The 17,877-nt window shown below is 43.3% G+C and overlaps 1 protein-coding gene across 1 annotated transcript in view; it reads right to left on the reverse strand.

The window, feature by feature from the left end:
- trim62.1 (tripartite motif containing 62, tandem duplicate 1) overlaps nt 1-17,877 on the reverse strand; it is an 84,535-nt gene continuing 66,658 nt past the window's right edge. Inside the window, exons 3-5 of the mRNA XM_060852063.1 lie at nt 16,369-16,625; nt 8,170-8,285; nt 1-6,558 (exon numbers count right to left, since the gene is read on the reverse strand). Of these exons, the coding sequence (XP_060708046.1) occupies nt 6,008-6,558; nt 8,170-8,285; nt 16,369-16,625 (924 nt within the window). The 3' untranslated portion in view covers nt 1-6,007. The remainder of the gene's footprint in view (nt 6,559-8,169; nt 8,286-16,368; nt 16,626-17,877) is intronic.

Genomic DNA, 17,877 nt, shown 5'->3' on the forward strand with positions numbered 1-17,877 from the left:
TAAGCAGCATCCCACAATTTTATTAAAGGTATAATCAAGGAAGAAACAAATTACTTATGTTACATTTTGGAGGTTTGAAACCAACATGGCAGGATTCTTATTAAACATCTCCCAACGCCCAACAATCCCACCAGAACCAACCTGAAAACTTTCAACAGTCCTTGAGGCAGCCTGAATATTTCAAGGACTGAATGATTTTTTTTTAATGCAAAGTTTGAGAAAGAAGCACCTTTGAGAGGGTATCTCTTGGCTAGACTGGTTATATAGGTTGTAATGATGTGGGCTAGCATGGTATCCAACTTCACAATAATGTAAACCATTACACCTTTAGGACACAGTAAAACAATGCTTAGATTGCACGCAGGCTGCAGGAGAGTGGGAACCTCAAATTTTAGAAATTCCTTTGGGTGGAATGGGAACATTTTGAAACATTTCATTTGCTTTCATTCCAGCAGTGAGCTCACATCGTCACAAACATCAAAAAGGTGGTGGAATGCTTCAATCAGCTTATCCCTGGGGTGGGAGCTGCCTGTCCCTAAGTGACTGAGTGGGATCATTGCACCCAATTCTACAAAATTCACTCCTGCAAGCACAGCCTTCATAACCACTCAGGGACTGAAGGACAGAACATACTGAGAAGGCTATACAAATTCTGGAGTAGAATCTCAGCATAGAAGCACTTTCTCAGCCAGTCTTGTCCATGCTGGCTCTCTGAGGGACCAATCTCACCCAGTGCCCCATCTCCCCACCATCCTGCACAGTCTTCCTTCTCTGATAATCAGCCAACCCTCTTCTAAAGGCCACGATGGAACCTGCCTCCACCACACTCGCAGGCTGTGCATGCCAGAAACTGGCCAGTGTGGAAGCACATATCCTCATTATGCCTCCTCATATAGTGAAGTTAATAAAATAATATACCAATATAAGAAATCCTTGCGCTCCAATTAGAAATGTTTTTAAGAGCTGCTTTAACCACCCAAATCGCCCATTTTGTGGTGTTACTTAGGATAATCTCTACTCATGGACATGAATTTTCTGTATTCTGTATTTGCTCTTCAGCAAACCTCAATGAACATAAAATGTTTCTCTTTAATTCGATTGAAGAGTTGTTTGGCTCAGATGGGGTCTAGAACAAGAACTGCCATTGGTCCGTCAAGTAGTGGCATCACCCAGTGGAGGACCAAGCCCAGAGGGACTGAAAGGTGCAGGATTCAATATCTGATTTGTGCTGAGTCCATCAATAGGATACTCAATGCAACATGCTGAGGGAGTAGAGGTTGCAGTGGGTTGAGAGAAATCAGTCACTCAGGATTTTGTTTTTATTTATTCATTAGATGTGGGTGACACTGGCTAGACCAGCATTTACTGACCGTCCCTAATTGCCAAGAGGGCAGTTAAGAATCAACCACGTTGCAATGTGTCTGAAGTCAAATGTACTGCAGACCAGTTAAGGATTTCTTTCCCTAAAGAGCATTAGTGGCCCATTTGGGTTTCTCCCCAACAATTGACAATGGCTATTATTTGACTCTTAATTCTGGACATTCATTAAATTCAGATTCCAGCACCTGGGCTTTGAATCCAGGTCCCTAGAACATTACTTGGGTCTCTGGATTAATACTCTCGTGATAATGCCACTAGGTTATCACCTCCCCATTACTGGTCTGATTAGTGGATGATGCATCCTTTTGGGGGTGGGTGTGTGTGTGTGTGTGTGTGTGTGTGTGTGTGTTGTCCAAGGTTCATTTGCAATGCACCCTACTGTCTAAATAGCCTTCCAGCTTTCATTGTCTGGGTTCACAGAACATTGAGTGAGGTACCCATAGAGAAAAACCATTAGGGGGAATGAGTAAACCAACAAGATACGTATCGACAGGTATTATAAACTGAGCCAAGTTTCAAAATTTGATGAACAGGCAGGAAACTGCAGGAAAAGGGTCAGCATCCAGTATGGGAAGGCTCTCAGATTCTCAGGTTTTAATACCATTTTGCCCTTAGCAGCAGTGAAATGAGCAGTTAAACATGCTTTGCCAGCTCTAAAGTGAGAAGATGTCCGTCAGTAGAAAAATAAAATCCACCTTGCATCAGCGAAACAGCCTGACAAGGAACAAATAAAAGACTCCAGATTAATGAACCCTGAGTTGTCCTTAGAGTGTAACGTTTAAAAGGAGTCGACACATCATTAGCTGCATCTCCAGCTGCTTCTCTTCCATCGAGTAAGGTCCTGCTGTCTTTGTGTGGCACATCTGATTGAAGACACTGTCTCTCTACCGACACACAGAACATGAGGCACACTTTGCACGAAGCAGGGATCTCACATCACCCTGGAATTGCAACGTGCCAGGACTAAGCATTGCGGGATTGAGGATGAGTAATCCCCAGTTACACCAGGACAAATCAGAGTTTTAAAATTAAACATAACTCCAAGAAAAAGTCAATTTAATGTCACATAGCAGCTACCATTTTTAAGTTCCAGCTTCCTTTGAGCCAGCATTGTGGAAGTCAAAGCAATAACATGTATAATTGTACCTTTTAAAAATAAATACTCAAGTGAAAAAGGGAAGAAGGTGAATGATGGGCCTAATAAATCATGGTAACCCCAGGTTACAAGAACAAAGCCGACTGTTAAATTGGATAAAACAAAATTTGACAGCAAGCTTTCCCCAATGGTTCAGTCAGTCAGTTTGTTCATTAGATGACTGAACCAAACCAACCAGCAAGGTCTCAGATCTAATCTCGGTTTGTGCTGAATGTGGAACTTTTATTCTTGACGGGTTTCAGTGAGCCTAGGGGTTAGGGGCAGAAAACCAAAAGAAACCGCTCGTGGTGCCTCTATCATATGACCATCCAAGAACCTCTGCTGCAATTGGGCATAGACGGAAAGTGAAGCCTTCCGCAGTTAAATAACCCAATACCCACAGTTGGAGTTCATGCCAGAGGTGTCACAAGGGAACGGACTGGGTTTAGAATCTGTGCAACTCTCCCCAACTAGGACTCCGCTCCTGGAAAGAATTTTTTTAAAAAAAATCATTCATGGGATGAGGGCATCGCCGGCAAGGCCAGCATTTAAGGCCCATCTCCAATCATCCAAAGATCAGCAAAGAGTCAACAGCATTGCTGTGGGCCTGGAGTCACATATAAGCCAGAACAGGTTAGGAGAGCAGTTTCCTTCCGAAAAAGGGGCAAAGTGAACCAGATGGGTTTTTGTAACAACCAATTCATGATCATCATTGGGCGGCGCGGTGGCACAGCGGTTAGCGCTGCTGCCTCACAAGCGCCAGAGACCCAGGTTCAATTCCCGACTCAGGTGAACGACTGTGTGGAGTTTGCACATTCTCCCTGTGTCTGCGTGGGTTTCCTCCGGGTGCTCCGGTTTCCTCCCACAGTCCAAAGATGTGCAGGTCAGGTGAATTGACCATGCTAAATTACCCATAGTGTTAGGTAAAGGGGTAAATGTAGGGGTATGGGTGGGTTGCGCTTCGGTGGGTCGGTGTGGACTTGTTGGGCCGAAGGGCCCGTTTCCACACTGTAAGTAATCTAATCTAATCATTAGACTCTTCATTCCAGATTTATTTTTAAATTGAATTGCAAATTTCACCATCTGCCATGGCAAGATTCAAACCCAGGTCCCCAGAACAGAACTAGAGTTTCTGGATTAATAATAATACCACTAGACCATTTCCTCCCCTATAGAATTGACTAGAAATGGACTGATTTGGGGGGGGGGGGGGGGGGGGTAGATTGGAAGTGGTTAATCTATTCAAAAGAAGTAATGTTTATGATGGGGACAACTTCTCCCAAAGCATAAAAATGCCCGTTCTTGAGCTTCTACTTTGGAAATTTCCGTGCAGAAATACAACACGGTGAAAGACAAAAAGCAGAACAGGAAAACTGAAAGGAATTGGCTTGTTGCAGCTATTTCACGCAGGGAGCTCAGTGGCGAGTCTCACTCTGCCGTAACCCTGCAAACTCCATTCCACAGTCTCCATAACAACTGCAACACATCGCACCATTTTCTTTCTCTACATGGTGGATGATGTCAGTGCTGAAGGGGAGAGGGGACAAAGCACAGTCTGTCTAACACGACCAAGCCCTCCCCAGGGCAGGAACTGCACGTGCTGAAGACACCTTGGCTCTGTCCCAGCTTTAGAACTGAGACCTTGCTGTGCTGATGCACATTTCCATGCCCCCATTCTTGTCAAAACACTTGGCCCAAATTCACACCATTTCGGGACCATTTTGTAATTGCTCACCATCTCCAACAGAAAAAGTGGACCAAGATCAGTCAAAATCACTCAGAGAGAGAAAAGACCTTCACACCCCCCCCCCCCCCACCCGCAACTTCCAAGGCCCATTTGGATTTGAACCAGTCTCGGGGTGCTGCTGGTTTATGTGTCAACATTCTGACACAGGTCAATGATTATAGACTGAAAATCCAAAGTCAAAGCTCAATCTGTGTCCGAAGCAGTTCCAGCACAAGGTAACTGCTTCACATCAGCATTAAAACCGAGTCTAAAATAATTCCTGGCAGATAAGAAAAGTCCGCATTCACCACCTAATCCCGAGGCAAAATAAAACATTCATAAATAATGTGTTTCATTAAATTCGCACTGAACAGGTATTGAAGCAGTATCCCAAAGCCTATTTACAAATGTCCCTCAGAAGCCACGGCCCCTTGCCTTCACTGCTTCATCCATCAAGCAAGATTCATATTCAAAAACAACAATGCAAAACTAGAGAAACAGAGTCCCAAATCATCCTCTAATGTATGTGCTGAGATGCTGTGGTCATTGTGAAAACCCCTCCCCAGGTTTGTTGGTTCACAAACTTCTATTTCTCAGTTCAGCTGAAATTTCCCAAATCAGTTTGGAGCCCATTTCACCTTCAATTGCTTTCCCATCAATTTGTGTCCATTTTAAACTTTCATTGATGCATCCTGGCACAGACGGCTAACCTGGAAGTAAGTACGAAGGTGCAGGGTGTGCGCACGCACACACACACGTGCAAAACAAAATCTGGGTAAAAGCCATCTGCTGCGCTTTCTACATAAACCTCCACCGTTTAACCTCATGCTGGTGACTGAACTGTTCAGTCAAGATGCAACAAGTTTCAGGCACTGTGCCCAATAGGAATGGGGCAGGATAGAAAAAGACAGAGAGACAGGAAATAGGGAGATAGGAGTAGTGGTGGTGGGGGGTGGGGGGGAGATAAAGAGAAAAAAAGGTAGCGAAGAGGGGAGGGTTGGGGAATGCCAGAGACAAAGTGAGGGAAAAGGAGATGGGAAGAGAGCGAGATAGAGGGAGCAGGATAGAAAGCGAGCAAGAAATACAATGTGAGGGGGAGAGAGAGCGCGAGTGAGGGGGAAAGCGCAGGTGAGGGGGAGAGCACAGGTGAGAGACACAGAGATAGAGAGAGAGAAAGATAGTGAGTCAGATGGGTGAACACTCGTGAGAAATAAGACAAAGACATGGGAGAGAAAGGCAGGAGAGATGCGGGGGAGACAAGAGTGAGAGTGAGAGTGAGAGTGAGAGTGAGAGACACAGACAGACAGACAGACAGACACAGAAAGAAAGAAAATACATAACTATTCAAATATAAAATCAAATGAGGTGGTACAATGCAATGGAAAGAAATGGGCACTTCTGCCCATCCCAATAAGTTTTTGATCACCATCTTGTCATTCTAAGGAAGGAGAGAGAGAGAGAGTAGGGACTCTATTTTTCCCAATAAATTTGGAAGAGGAGGGGTAGGGTAGTTAGAAGGGGAGACTCCACAGGACTATAATGATGTCATCCCCGGAGGACCAATGGGAATGCTGCAGTGATAAACACTGACAGCAGGTGGCACTCCTGTGCCGTCTTGACAGTTTCTGTCATGACCTAAGATGACCAGAGGCTGAGAAGACAAATGGTGGGCTCAGTCATAAACTAAAATCAGGGAAGTGGGTTGGATAAGAGAAAAGAATCAATAAAGGAGCTCTGATTTCTTCCCAGAAGATTTTCTCGTGTGTTTAAATCCGGACGGTGTTGATTCGCAATGGCTGAACATTTTTCCCATTTGCGTGACTTTGCCCTGGGCTGAAATATGGGAAAAACTTGCCAGTGAATTTCTCCCGGAAAGTGTAAAGCCAGGACATGTCATCAGCGTTGTAGAAGGTCAGGAGGCTTTTATCGTAGTCAAAATAGACGCCGACCTTCTCCAACTTGGACTTGACGTTCAGCCGGGTCCAGGGCTCGGTGCAGGCGCTGTACTGGTTCCCATCATGCATCACAATGCAATAGAAGCCTCTCGAAGGCTGGATTTGGATGCTTCCTTTCCGGTTGACGGACTCCAGTGCCACGCCAATCATCCACTGCGTTTTCTCGGACACCATCACCTCCCAGTAGTGGACACCACCGTCGAAGCCGTCTGAACCTAGGACGGACACCTCCACATCGAAGCGCTTGGGCGAGTCTTGCAAAGGCTGCGGGTGGAGATTCCCGTAAGCCACGATGGTGCAGTCATCGGACAGGATGAGGCGCTGGTGAGCTGTTATCGGATCCAGAGTCAGGGCCGCTGGCACTGCAAAAGGAGGAGGAATTATCATCAAATCCTTTCAAAATGCCAGAGCACCGACCACAAAATCACTGGACTCTGTCAAGTAACCCTCATCTCATATCCATTGGGTACGTGCTCATCTCCACTGTGTTCTGCCCTTTCTTCAAAAGGAGCAGAAAGAAGCTTGCATTCGCATAGCACCCTTCACAACACCCCCAAAGTTTCTATTCAATGAATTAAGTTATTTTTGAAGTGTGCTCATTGTTGTGATGTAGGAAGCACACCAGACAATTTGAGTATAGCAAGCTCCCACAAACAGCACAGTGCTGACAAACAGATATCTTAAAAAGGATGCTTGCTGGGGAATAAGGTTTGATCAGGGCAACCGGAACACCTCCCCTCTCCTCTTTGAAGTAAGTGACTTCCGATTCTTTATGTTCACGAGGGCTTCAGTTTAGCATCTCAGCTGAAAGCCAGCCCATCAGTGCTGCACTCCCTCAGTACTACAATACAGATTTAGCTTTGATCATGTGCCCAGCATGGAGACTTTGACATAGTGATTAAAAAGAGAGTCCCACCTCTGAATCATGGCTGACAGTTTGGTATTTTGACAGTATTCAATCCTACAGCTACTTCTGACCACTCTCCACTTGTAAGCATGTAAACTGTTACAAGGATGTGATGATACCATCATCAGATAGTTTATAGTACAGGGCTGAGCTCATCGTCTCTGCGTTAGCTCTTCAAAAGGAACACTGCACCAAGTTCCAATCCCTCACTTTCTCCCTGTGAACCTACACCTTCTTCATTTTCAGATTATGATCCAATTCTCTTTGAATGCCTCTTTTGGCTCTGCCTCCACCACACCCTCAGACCCTATTCACTCAGTATAAAAACTTTTGTCCTCATGTTACTAGTTCCTCTTTTGTCAATTGCCTTAAATCGGTGTCCACTTCTTCCCAAACCTTTCACCAATAGAAACAGCTTTCCCCCTTTCTGGTTCTGCCTGTAGACATCTGTCCTGCTGCCTCTCTTGCGACCGTCAAAAGTCTTCACACGACTATGTTGACCATTCCTCGCCGAGCTCCAAGATTTGGTGGCTAACTGCCTCCAGTTTCCCCCGTAAAACAATGCAGGAGGCCTTGTGGCATTACAAGCACCAGGTAACAGTGCACCGGCTCAGTGGTTGACTAAGGAGTACCATTTAAGGTTGATAGCGGCTACCTTATATGGGAGTTTGTAGCTGTGGGTTTTTGAGTTTGCTTAGCATGGAAGTTTAAAAAAAACTAAATGCATTGTGGAATTTAGCTTGTGCAAACATCCATTAAATAAAACAAAAACTCTCAAAGGCCCAATTGTGAAAAGGCACTACACTATCAGCCAGCAAAGTCTTTGGTTCAATCCCGAGATCTCAACCAGTGGCTGGCTAAAGCATTATTCCTCTCTGTCCTGAGTGAAATAGCCCTGTCACATTCGATATCTTGGCTTAGACTTGCAAAGAGTCACGTGGAACAGGTACTGGACTGTCAGTACCTAATGACCTCCATCCTACCAAGGAGTTTGGCATTTTTCAGGATTGAGCACACAAAGAGATATCACCCAGAGTTGGGCAAACCTCATTTATCAGTAACTCACCGGGCTGAATGTCCTGAAACAAGGATTTCCAAATGGTGTACTGCAGGGGACCCATGTACTTGGAGGTTGGGAAGTCCTCATATGTTAAATTGGTCTCATGGATCTTTCCCTTTAACCTGGAAGAGAAAGGTTTTGTTTTAGCAGACAGTAAATGAATACCTCATGTAAAACTGAACCAAAGCAGACATAACCCAACAGATAGCAAAGAACTGCTTCTCTGTCTTGCATTATTCTATATCCAGAAATGTATGAAGAGGTTTTGTAGGCCATATACTGCACAGACATTAACAATTCCTTTATGTATAACTGGATATGTTCATGCAACTGCAGAATTCATTAAATGCTAACTTTGAGTAAAGCATTGTGAAATGGTTATCATAGCTCCTTTGCTGAGATCTCAACATTTTTGGTCTCTGCACTTAGTAAGTGCACTTGTGTGACCTTGTATGAAATAATCTTTGACGAAGAAGGGAAAGAAAGGAAAACCTGCTCAAATGAACTGAAATAGATGATGCCAAATTAGATCACTTTAGATTTCAGTTCAGATGAATCAGGATAAACTCTGACCTTGTGCCGAACAGATATGGCACGGATAATTGAGGACTATGTGAAAACATGCCCCAACACCATCCAAGCAGCGGTCGCTCAAATTGAACTTTAACTTCAGAACATGCAGTCTAGGGAAGTAATGTATAAAACTGAGGCACCTTTGACTCTGTGGAAAGTCTTGTCAACACTCATTGAGTTAGAGCTCCCTAGTTCTTATAAAGCGAGGTCCTGTTGAGTCAGACCTACAAGTGTACACGCAAAGCAGAAAGTCATGAACCAACCAGGTTTTAAACTTCCCACTGAAAGGAAGTGGAATTCGCAGCAGCACTGATCTCCAACTCTAACCAGACACCAGTGTCTGAAGACAATGATCGTGATAGCACGGAAAATGCTGTGTGCTATAGCCGGGGTCTCGTGTCATAGCCCTCACGCTCCCCCTCCCCACCTCAAATCTCACTGGTTATTGTCTGCTGCTCTTAATCCAGTCAGTTTTAGACACCCATATTTTGTTTAGGCTTCTTGCCTCTATTTCTGATTAAGGGCTTTTGCCCGAAACATTGATTTTCCTGCTCCTCGGATGCTGCCTGACCTGCTGTGCCTTTCCAGCACCACTCTGATCTAAACCCATATTTTGTTTGTTGACTAATAATTTGAATCAAGTGATGTGACGCACACAGCAAAGCGGGACAGGTTTTACTAAATTATTGAATGAAACGACTTTGAACTTCAAGGAGTGGGCAACCCTGAAGGTCACTGAGGGCTGGCAGGTCCCAAGAAGCACTGAATGGGAGCTAGTAGGAATTGGAAGGAGGCCCCAGAGAGTCTTCATCAAATACAGTGGCAAATCTCTGGAGGTGTTCCTAGAGTCCGTACAGTGCTGATAGCAGCCATTTGACCCATCAAGTCCACATCGACACTCCGAAGAGCATCCCACCCTATCCTCGCAGCCCTACCATGGCAAATCCGCTTAACGTGCACATCCCTGGAGCAATTTAGCATGGAAAATCCACCTAATCTGAACTGCAGGAGGAAACCAGAACACCACGGCAGAAACCCACAAGGGCAGTGTGCAAGCTCCACCCACACAGTCACCCAAGGCTGAAATCGAACCCAGGTCCCTAACGCTATGAGGCAGCAGTGCTACCTTCTCCATCACCATGCTACCTCTAAAACATTACACCATTAGACGGTCTCTGAACTGGACTGGTGGGGACAGCAACCTCAGGAAGTGAGGAAACAATCCTTTGAAAATAAACATCCATTTATCACTGAGAATTAATTTGAATTAGATGGGCGTAAATGAAGGAGGATGAACAATGTTTTCAGGGCAAAATTCTACCTTTCCAGGTATTGTTTATTTGGACCTTGAGAAATGTACCACCAATTTTCCAACTGGTACATCTGGATTCCCACCTTCCAACTTTCACGGATTTAGATCATTTTTTTAGATTAGAGTCCCTACAGGCCCTTCAGCCCAAACTATCCACACTGACCCTCCGAAGAGAACCCACCCAGACCCATTTCCCTCTGACTAATGCACCTAACACTATAGGCAATTTAGTATGGTCAATTCACCTGACTTGCACATTTTTGGACTGAGAGAGGAAACCCACGCAGGCACGGGAAGAATGTGCAAACTCCACACAGACAGTAGCCCGAGGTTGGAATTGAACCTGGGATCCTGGTGCTGTGAGGCAGCAGTGCTAACCACTGAGCCACCATTTTCTCTCATCTCAGTTACAGGTGAAGAAATAGTGTGAAAACTGACAGTGTTATTATCATTTCTATACTTCACTGTCAAGTTTTGGGCTTTTTGTAAGCAGCTAGTCAATTTTTGCCTGTTTTCTGAGTTGGCATATGTTTTATGTAAAAGAGTGTCACTTTAGGACTCTTTGGGCTGTGTATACAATGTTAAGACTCTGCCTGACAGTTAGTCTGATGTGGGTGTGCAAACTGCACACATAGAAACAGGTTGGTTTGCTGTCATTGCTGTTTCATGATTTGTAATTTTTTTTATTGTGTTAAACAAACTAATCAACCACAAACAAGCCATTGATTATTCAACCATTAACAGTTACATGAGCAGATGAACAGCCATGGAAAACATTGTGCTGATGAGGCCTTTCATGCTTCAACAGTAAACAAGGAAAGTCAATCAACAAGTGAAACATATGGACAGTATTAAATCATGTTAAAAGAGACAGGTGGCCCTCAATATCTTTATTCATTACATCGTTGGACAGCATTGAAAACACAACTTGTTGTCAAGAGGCCCATTTAATTCACTTGAGAAAGGCAAGTGACCAGAGTGTGACTGGACTAATAACAAATGAGGAAAGGTCAAAGGTAACTTGTCAGAATGTCCACAAAATTCCTTATTTTAAATTGGTCACAGCAGACTTCCTATCAGAATGTAAAGCTTTAAATAGCATTCAGAGCAATTGTTTCTAGAATCAGCCGTGTCCAGTGCAGAAAAGCAAGCCATTCAGATTTGCTTAGTAATTGGGAACTAAGGTCTATACAGGTTTAACATGTCAGGGTTAACAATTGAAGAGCTAAAGGTCCCCAAAAGTTATGGATCGCATTAGAATTCAGAGTCACATTAAACCCTTCTGTACACCGACGATAACTTATGTAGTGTACATAACTTTTATAGACTGCAAAGATGACATTGTAAGCAGGTACGGTGAAGAGGCCACATGATGGGATTTTTCAGATGGGATGCGAGAAAACAATGGTTGAGTTAGTGGCTGCATCCACCCCCTTGCAAGCTTTCCAGAAAGACTCCCTACACAAATAGAAGACTTAGTACAAAGAACTACTGAGGGATTGAAGAAGTAATTACAAAGCGATCCTCGCAGATCAACAAAACTTGAAGTCCCAAGTACAAAGTCAACAATTGACACAATCATTGGAACCGAGAGAGTGTGGTGCTGGAAAAATACAAGAGGTCTGGCAGCATCTGAGGAGCAGGAGAATCGATGTTTCAGGCATAAGCTCTTCTGATCTCCAGCATCTGCAGTCCTCACTTTCTTCTACAATCATTGGAATGCCTAAACATAGCAAAACATGTGGAAGGGGAGGCTTTCTGTATGCCCACCTCTCAATCAATTTTTCAAGGAATGTTGCTGTAAAGGCCATCGGCAGAGGCAGTACTCTATAGAATAAAGAAGGATGCAGCTATCAAGAGGCATGCATTGACCCAAACAGACAATGCACAATGATACCTTTAAACTACGATAAAGGCAATTTGTCATCCTAACAGAGGTTTTTATGAAGTGATTCACAAACCAGAACCTGATGATATATGCTATGATCTAAAGAGTGGTGAATATAACTAACACTGGCAGACTGTTCACAATAAATTCCTGATTCACAATTCCTGATAAAGGGCTTCTGCCCAAAACGTCAATTTTCCTGCTCCTCGGACGCTGCCTACCGGATAGGTTAGGTATAGACAACTGGGATCAAGTGAATCTCTTAAAGAGTATTCAAGGTCGAGGGGCATTTTTAAGGGGGAAATCAAGAGGTAAAAAATAAAGGGATAGAAGATAACCTTGGCAGATAAGGTTAAGGATAATCCAAAGAGATTTTAAAAGTACATTAAGGGCAAAAGAGCAACTAGGGAGAGAAAAGAGCCCCTTAAAGATCAACACGATGGTCTATGTGTGTGGAACCTCAGGAGATGAGAGATACTAAATGAATATTTGTGTAAGTATTCACTGTGGAGAAAGACATGGGGCTAGGGAACTCTGGGAAATAAATCTCTGATGTCTTGAAACAGTCCATGTTACAGCGAGGAGGTGCTGGAGGTCTGAAAAACATAAAGGTGAATTAATCTCTTGAATCAGATTAAGTGTATCCCAGGACACTGTGGAAAGTTAGGGAGGAAATTGGAGGCCCCTAGCAGAGATATTTGTATCATCTACAACCATGGGTGAGGTGCTAGAGGAATGGAGGGTGGCTAATATTGTGCCTTTATTTAAGAAAGGCTGTAAGGAAAAGCCTGGGATCTACAGACTGATGAGTCTGACATCAGTAGGGGGGTAAATTGTTGGAGTAAAACTCAGAGATAGTATTTACGCACATTTGGAACAACAAAGACTGATTAGAGATAGTCAGCATGGCTTTGTGCGTGGGAAATCGTATCTCACAAATTTGATTGAGTTTCTTGAGAACGTAGCTAATAGCATTGATGAGGCAAGGGGTTGGCGTTGTCAACATGGACTTTAGTAAAGCGTTTGTCAAGCTTCCACATGGTAGACTAATTAGTAAAGCTAGATGACATGGGATTCACGGAGAGCTTGGCAATTGGATACAACATTGGGTTGACGGTAGGAGTCAGAGGGTAGTGGTGGAGGGCTGTTTGTCAGACTGGAGGCCTCTGACCAGCAGTGTTCTTTAGGGATCGGTGTTAGGTCTACTCTTGTTTGTCATTTATACAATTTGGTGAGAATTTAAGAGGCACGGTTGGTAAGTTTGCGGATTACGCCAAAGTTGGTTGTATACTCGACAATGGAGAAAGTAATCAAAGATTACCAAGGGGTCTTGATCAATTGGACCAATTAGGCTGAGGAGTGGCAGATGAGTTTAATTGGGATAAACACAAGGTATTGTGTTTTGGTAAAATGGATAAGGGCAGGACTTATACAGTTAATGGTAAGGCCCTGGGTAATGTTTTTTTTAGATTACTTACAGTGTGGAAACAGGCCCTTCGGCCCAACAAGTCCACACTGACCCGCCGAAGCGCAACCCACCCATACCCTTACATATACCCCTTACCTAACACTACGGGCAATTTAGTATGGCCAATTCACCTGACCTGCACATCTTTGGACCGTGGGAGGAAACCGGAGCACCCGGAGGAAACCCACGCAGACACAGGGAGAACATGCAAACTCCACACAGTCAGTCGCCTGAGGCAGGAATTGAACCCAGGTCCCTGGCGCTGTGAGGCAGCAGTGCTAACCACTGTGCCACCGTGCTGCCTATGTTGTCGAACAGAAAGACCAAGAGGTTCCGGTATATAGTTCCTTGAAAGTTCAAAACATCCGAGACATAACTGAAATTGCACCACACTACTTAAGAAACACTTGCAGGTCTAAATATAAAGGAAGAAAACACTCTCTTCTGAATTAGTGGAGATAAAGCCATAGCTCTCTGCTGTGGAGAGAAAAGTGAAATTCAAAAGAGAAAGGCTGAAAAATCAGCTCAAGCCAAATTCAAATTTAAGAACAATCATCGAGTTGAACTCTTTAGTGATAACCTCCATTCAGCTGAAAAAGATAAATTAAAAGCAGCAGGAAAGAACAGATGCAGAAAGAACTTCAGGCTCCGTGCAGTCAATTCAATGAAAAGGTTGCCAGTTTATAGGAAAATATGAAAAAATAAATGCTCAACAGGAGGAACTACAAGCACATCAGCTCGAGTTCACAGCAATGCTAGAGAAAATGACTAGACCTTCAAAACAGATGAAGATGCACAGCACACACACACACACACACACACACGTGCAAATATCTCATGAGACAGACCGCTCAGAAATAAACTCCTGCAATAATGCTTTAGGGAAAGAACTTGAACAGCAGACCAGAGAAAACCAAACAACCACTGAAGCAGAAAGTGGAAAAGATCCACACTTCAAAGAAAATAAAAAGAAACAAATACTGGGGAGACTGGACAGTTATTCGAGCAGATTATGAAGACAGGACGAATAGAAGGCTCAAGTTTTGACTGAATTTAGAAAGATCCATGGAATAAAACCAGAAGATTCAAACTGAGTCACTGTGAACGAAACAGTAAATGCCAGGAAGGTTTGATCTATTTGGAATTAGACCCATTTGTGGCTAACCTGGGAGTAAACATGACTGCAATGCAGCAAGATAAACAAATTCTGGGACAGTAACTGCAGCCTATGAAAGAAAAACTTGACAATGTAAATTGAAATGACAAGCAATATCAATGATGACCAGAAGTCAAAGAGACTGCCAAACAAAGTCACCATTATGAGATCTAGACAGATCAGCAAATTAACAATTTACAGGTTCACTTGTAATTGTAAATATTTAAGTTTTCACTGGGAAAGAAGGGCATTGTGTAAGTGTACCTTGCCTTTAAAAGAATTCACCTTTGAGGTCTCCATGTGCTGTATATTTGCAATGTTGCAACTCTGCCTGGCAGTTAATATTACATAGGCCCAAATCAAGTTGTTTGCTGCTACAAGCTTCATAAACTTGTAATTTTGTTTACATGCTTTACGTAAACTACTGCACAGAGTTAACCGACCTCAATGACTGATGGATTATAAGAGCAATATTATTAACATAATGGTATACAAGATTTTCTCAGTGTCTACAGATAGAGTCATAGAATCCATACAATGTTGAAGCAGGCCATTTGGCCCATTGAATCAACACTGTACTGCTGGCACAGTAATAATATCACTAGACCAGTAATCACAAAGCCCAGGTTAATGCCCTAAAAGCATGCCCTTGTGACAATGCTGTTCCTTTAACAAGGTTTCGTTTCAAATGGGGCTATAAAGGCAGAGGTTCCGATATGTCTGGTTCTGATATATATACGAGAAGGCTTTTAAGCCTTTCTTTTAAAACACTTGTACAATGAAAGAGAGGAGTGACCAGTTCTCCCAGTTCAGGGTTTGGTTTGGTTTTAGTAAGCATTCTGTTTGAAGATTCAGCAGAGGTTTTCTGACTGACTCTTTCTCTGCAATCTCCTACAAGAACCTGTGTTTGGTTTTACCTTTTTTGTTTGCCAAGGGGGTGTTTATGGGGATGTTGCAAGTATTTGAAACAGCTCTTGGTGAAGTCATGTTTTCATGTCGGTTGAGTCTTCAAATAATTATGTTATTTAAATTTGGTTTTCTTTTATCCTTGCGTAAATAAATTCTGTTTTGTTTGAAACCAAGTGGTTTAACCAGCTGCATTGCTGCTGGAATATTCACCTTACATCTGCTTCAAACAACTAGAAAACTTAGGGTCTGGACTATCTTCTTAAAATGTTTTGGAGGGTGGGCGTGGGGGCAGGGTGTCTGGCCTGGTCCATAACTGGGATTAAATCCCAGTTTGGCATTTCAAATCTAAATTCAATTAAATCACCCGTACATATTGCTAGCTAGGCTGGGACTTTCTTCACTGGAGCATAGGAGGTTGAGAGGTGATCTTGTAGAGGTTTTTAAAATAGTGAGGGGTATGGATAAAGGTGAATGGCAGGTGTATTTTCCCTAGAATAGGGGATTTCAAAACTAGGGGGCACACTTTTAAGGCAAGAGGAGAAAGATTTTAAAAAGACATGTTGGGCAACTTTTTTTTGAGAAAACAGTGTGCTTCATGTCTGAACTGAACTTCCAGAGGAAGTGGTGAATGCTGGTACTGTTATAAAATCTAAAAGACGTTTAGGCAAGTACATGAATGAGAAATGTTTGGAGGGATATGGGCCAAGCACAGGCAAGTGGGATGAGTTCAGTTTGGGACAATGGTCAGCATGAACTGGTTGAACTGAAGGGTCTGTTTCCGTGCTGCATGACCTCGACAATGCAATGGGAGTGCAAGAAACAAGCAGGACTTGCAAATTCTTTAGTAAACCAAGTAAACACAAATATGCCACACAATAAATGGTTAGTGTATGCTCTACCTCTCCAAAGTGGTGTTGATTCCTTCCAGGAAAATCAGCTTGTCTGCCTCAACAAGCTTCTCTTGCAGGATCTGCATCCCCTCCTGCACCTCACGCAATTGGTGGCTGTATCTCTGGATCTTCTGCTCGATGTCATTCAGAGTGCGGGCTGTGTCGGTCTCCAACTCTTCCAGCATGGACTTCTGTTTCTCCTTCAAGAAACGGTGCAGGCGGTCAAAGGCTTCTGCAATGGTTGCTCGAAGACTCTTCGCAGAAGACTGAGCAAAATAGGAGCAAACAGAAGAGAAATCTGAAGCAAGGAAACATCAACTCTTCACACTCACAAAACAGAATATAATCGGTTCTCTCATTTTGCTATCATTTGAGTGATTCTTTGCGGAAGTCTAACAATTATTTCTGTTGGCTTTTTAAAAAAGTTAATTCCTAGGATATAGGGTGTCACTGGCTAAGTTGGCATTTTATTCACCAACTGTAATTATCCGAGGGATGTGGGTCTGGAGTCACATGATGACCTGACCAGTAAAAGGTCAACAGATTCACTTCCTTAAAAGGATATTAGGGAACCAGATGGGTTTTTGCAATAATGGTCACATTAGGCCCAGTTTTTAAATCTGGGTCTTTTATTACTGAATTCAAATTCACCTTCTGCCATAGTTGGATTCGAACCCTTGCCCCTAGAAAATATCCTGGGGTTTGGATCATTCGTCCACTGACATTACCACTCCACCTCTTCCCTGATATTTCCTGAAAGTGCCTATCCACAATTTCCTTGTGAAATCCTTTTCATCTTCTCCACTTTGACCACTATTGTAGGCATTGAGCTACTAATCATTTACTGCATTTAAAAAAAAAGTTTTCCCTTTTACATCCTATATATTTGTGTCCCCTAACTCTTGTGCCATCACCTGATAGCAATTTTCCTTTCTTTACCTTACCGAAACCTGATAGAATCTTGTACACTTATCAAATCTCCCCTCAACCTCCTGTGCCCCAAGGAGATACAATACCTGTTACTTATGTCATGACACACCCATGAAAACTGCTCAACTACGGCACAATTGTCAATCTGGTGAGAGACAGGAACAGAGTCAGATTCCTTCTTTTGACAAATGGCAATCTGAACAGTAAGGATCTGCCAAGTAAAACCCATTATCTGTTCCAGTGGGATTGTGAGTGAAAGAAAATAACAGGCCAATTTCCTTTAAACACCGAGCAACCAGTTTCAGGAGACATCTGCAACAGTTTAGTGTCGGTCAAACAAAGAAACCAACTTTCTGGGGATAGCTATGGTGACAATATTACATGCGCGCGCGCACACACACACACACACACACGCCTAAAGGTGTTAAACTGTGTAGGAATCCAACCTGCTATTCCAAGTCTCTGCGACCACTTACAAAGACTTGTCCCAACAAGAGGTAGATAGCAGTGACACAAAGAGACGCAGAGCTCTTACTGGCTCGTCTACAAATCAGACATCCTGGTTCAGTCAACTGCGTGTGAGTCACA

The sequence above is a fragment of the Hemiscyllium ocellatum genome, chromosome 37 (genome assembly GCF_020745735.1).
Source record: "Hemiscyllium ocellatum isolate sHemOce1 chromosome 37, sHemOce1.pat.X.cur, whole genome shotgun sequence".
Classification (NCBI taxonomy): Eukaryota; Metazoa; Chordata; class Chondrichthyes; order Orectolobiformes; family Hemiscylliidae; genus Hemiscyllium; species Hemiscyllium ocellatum.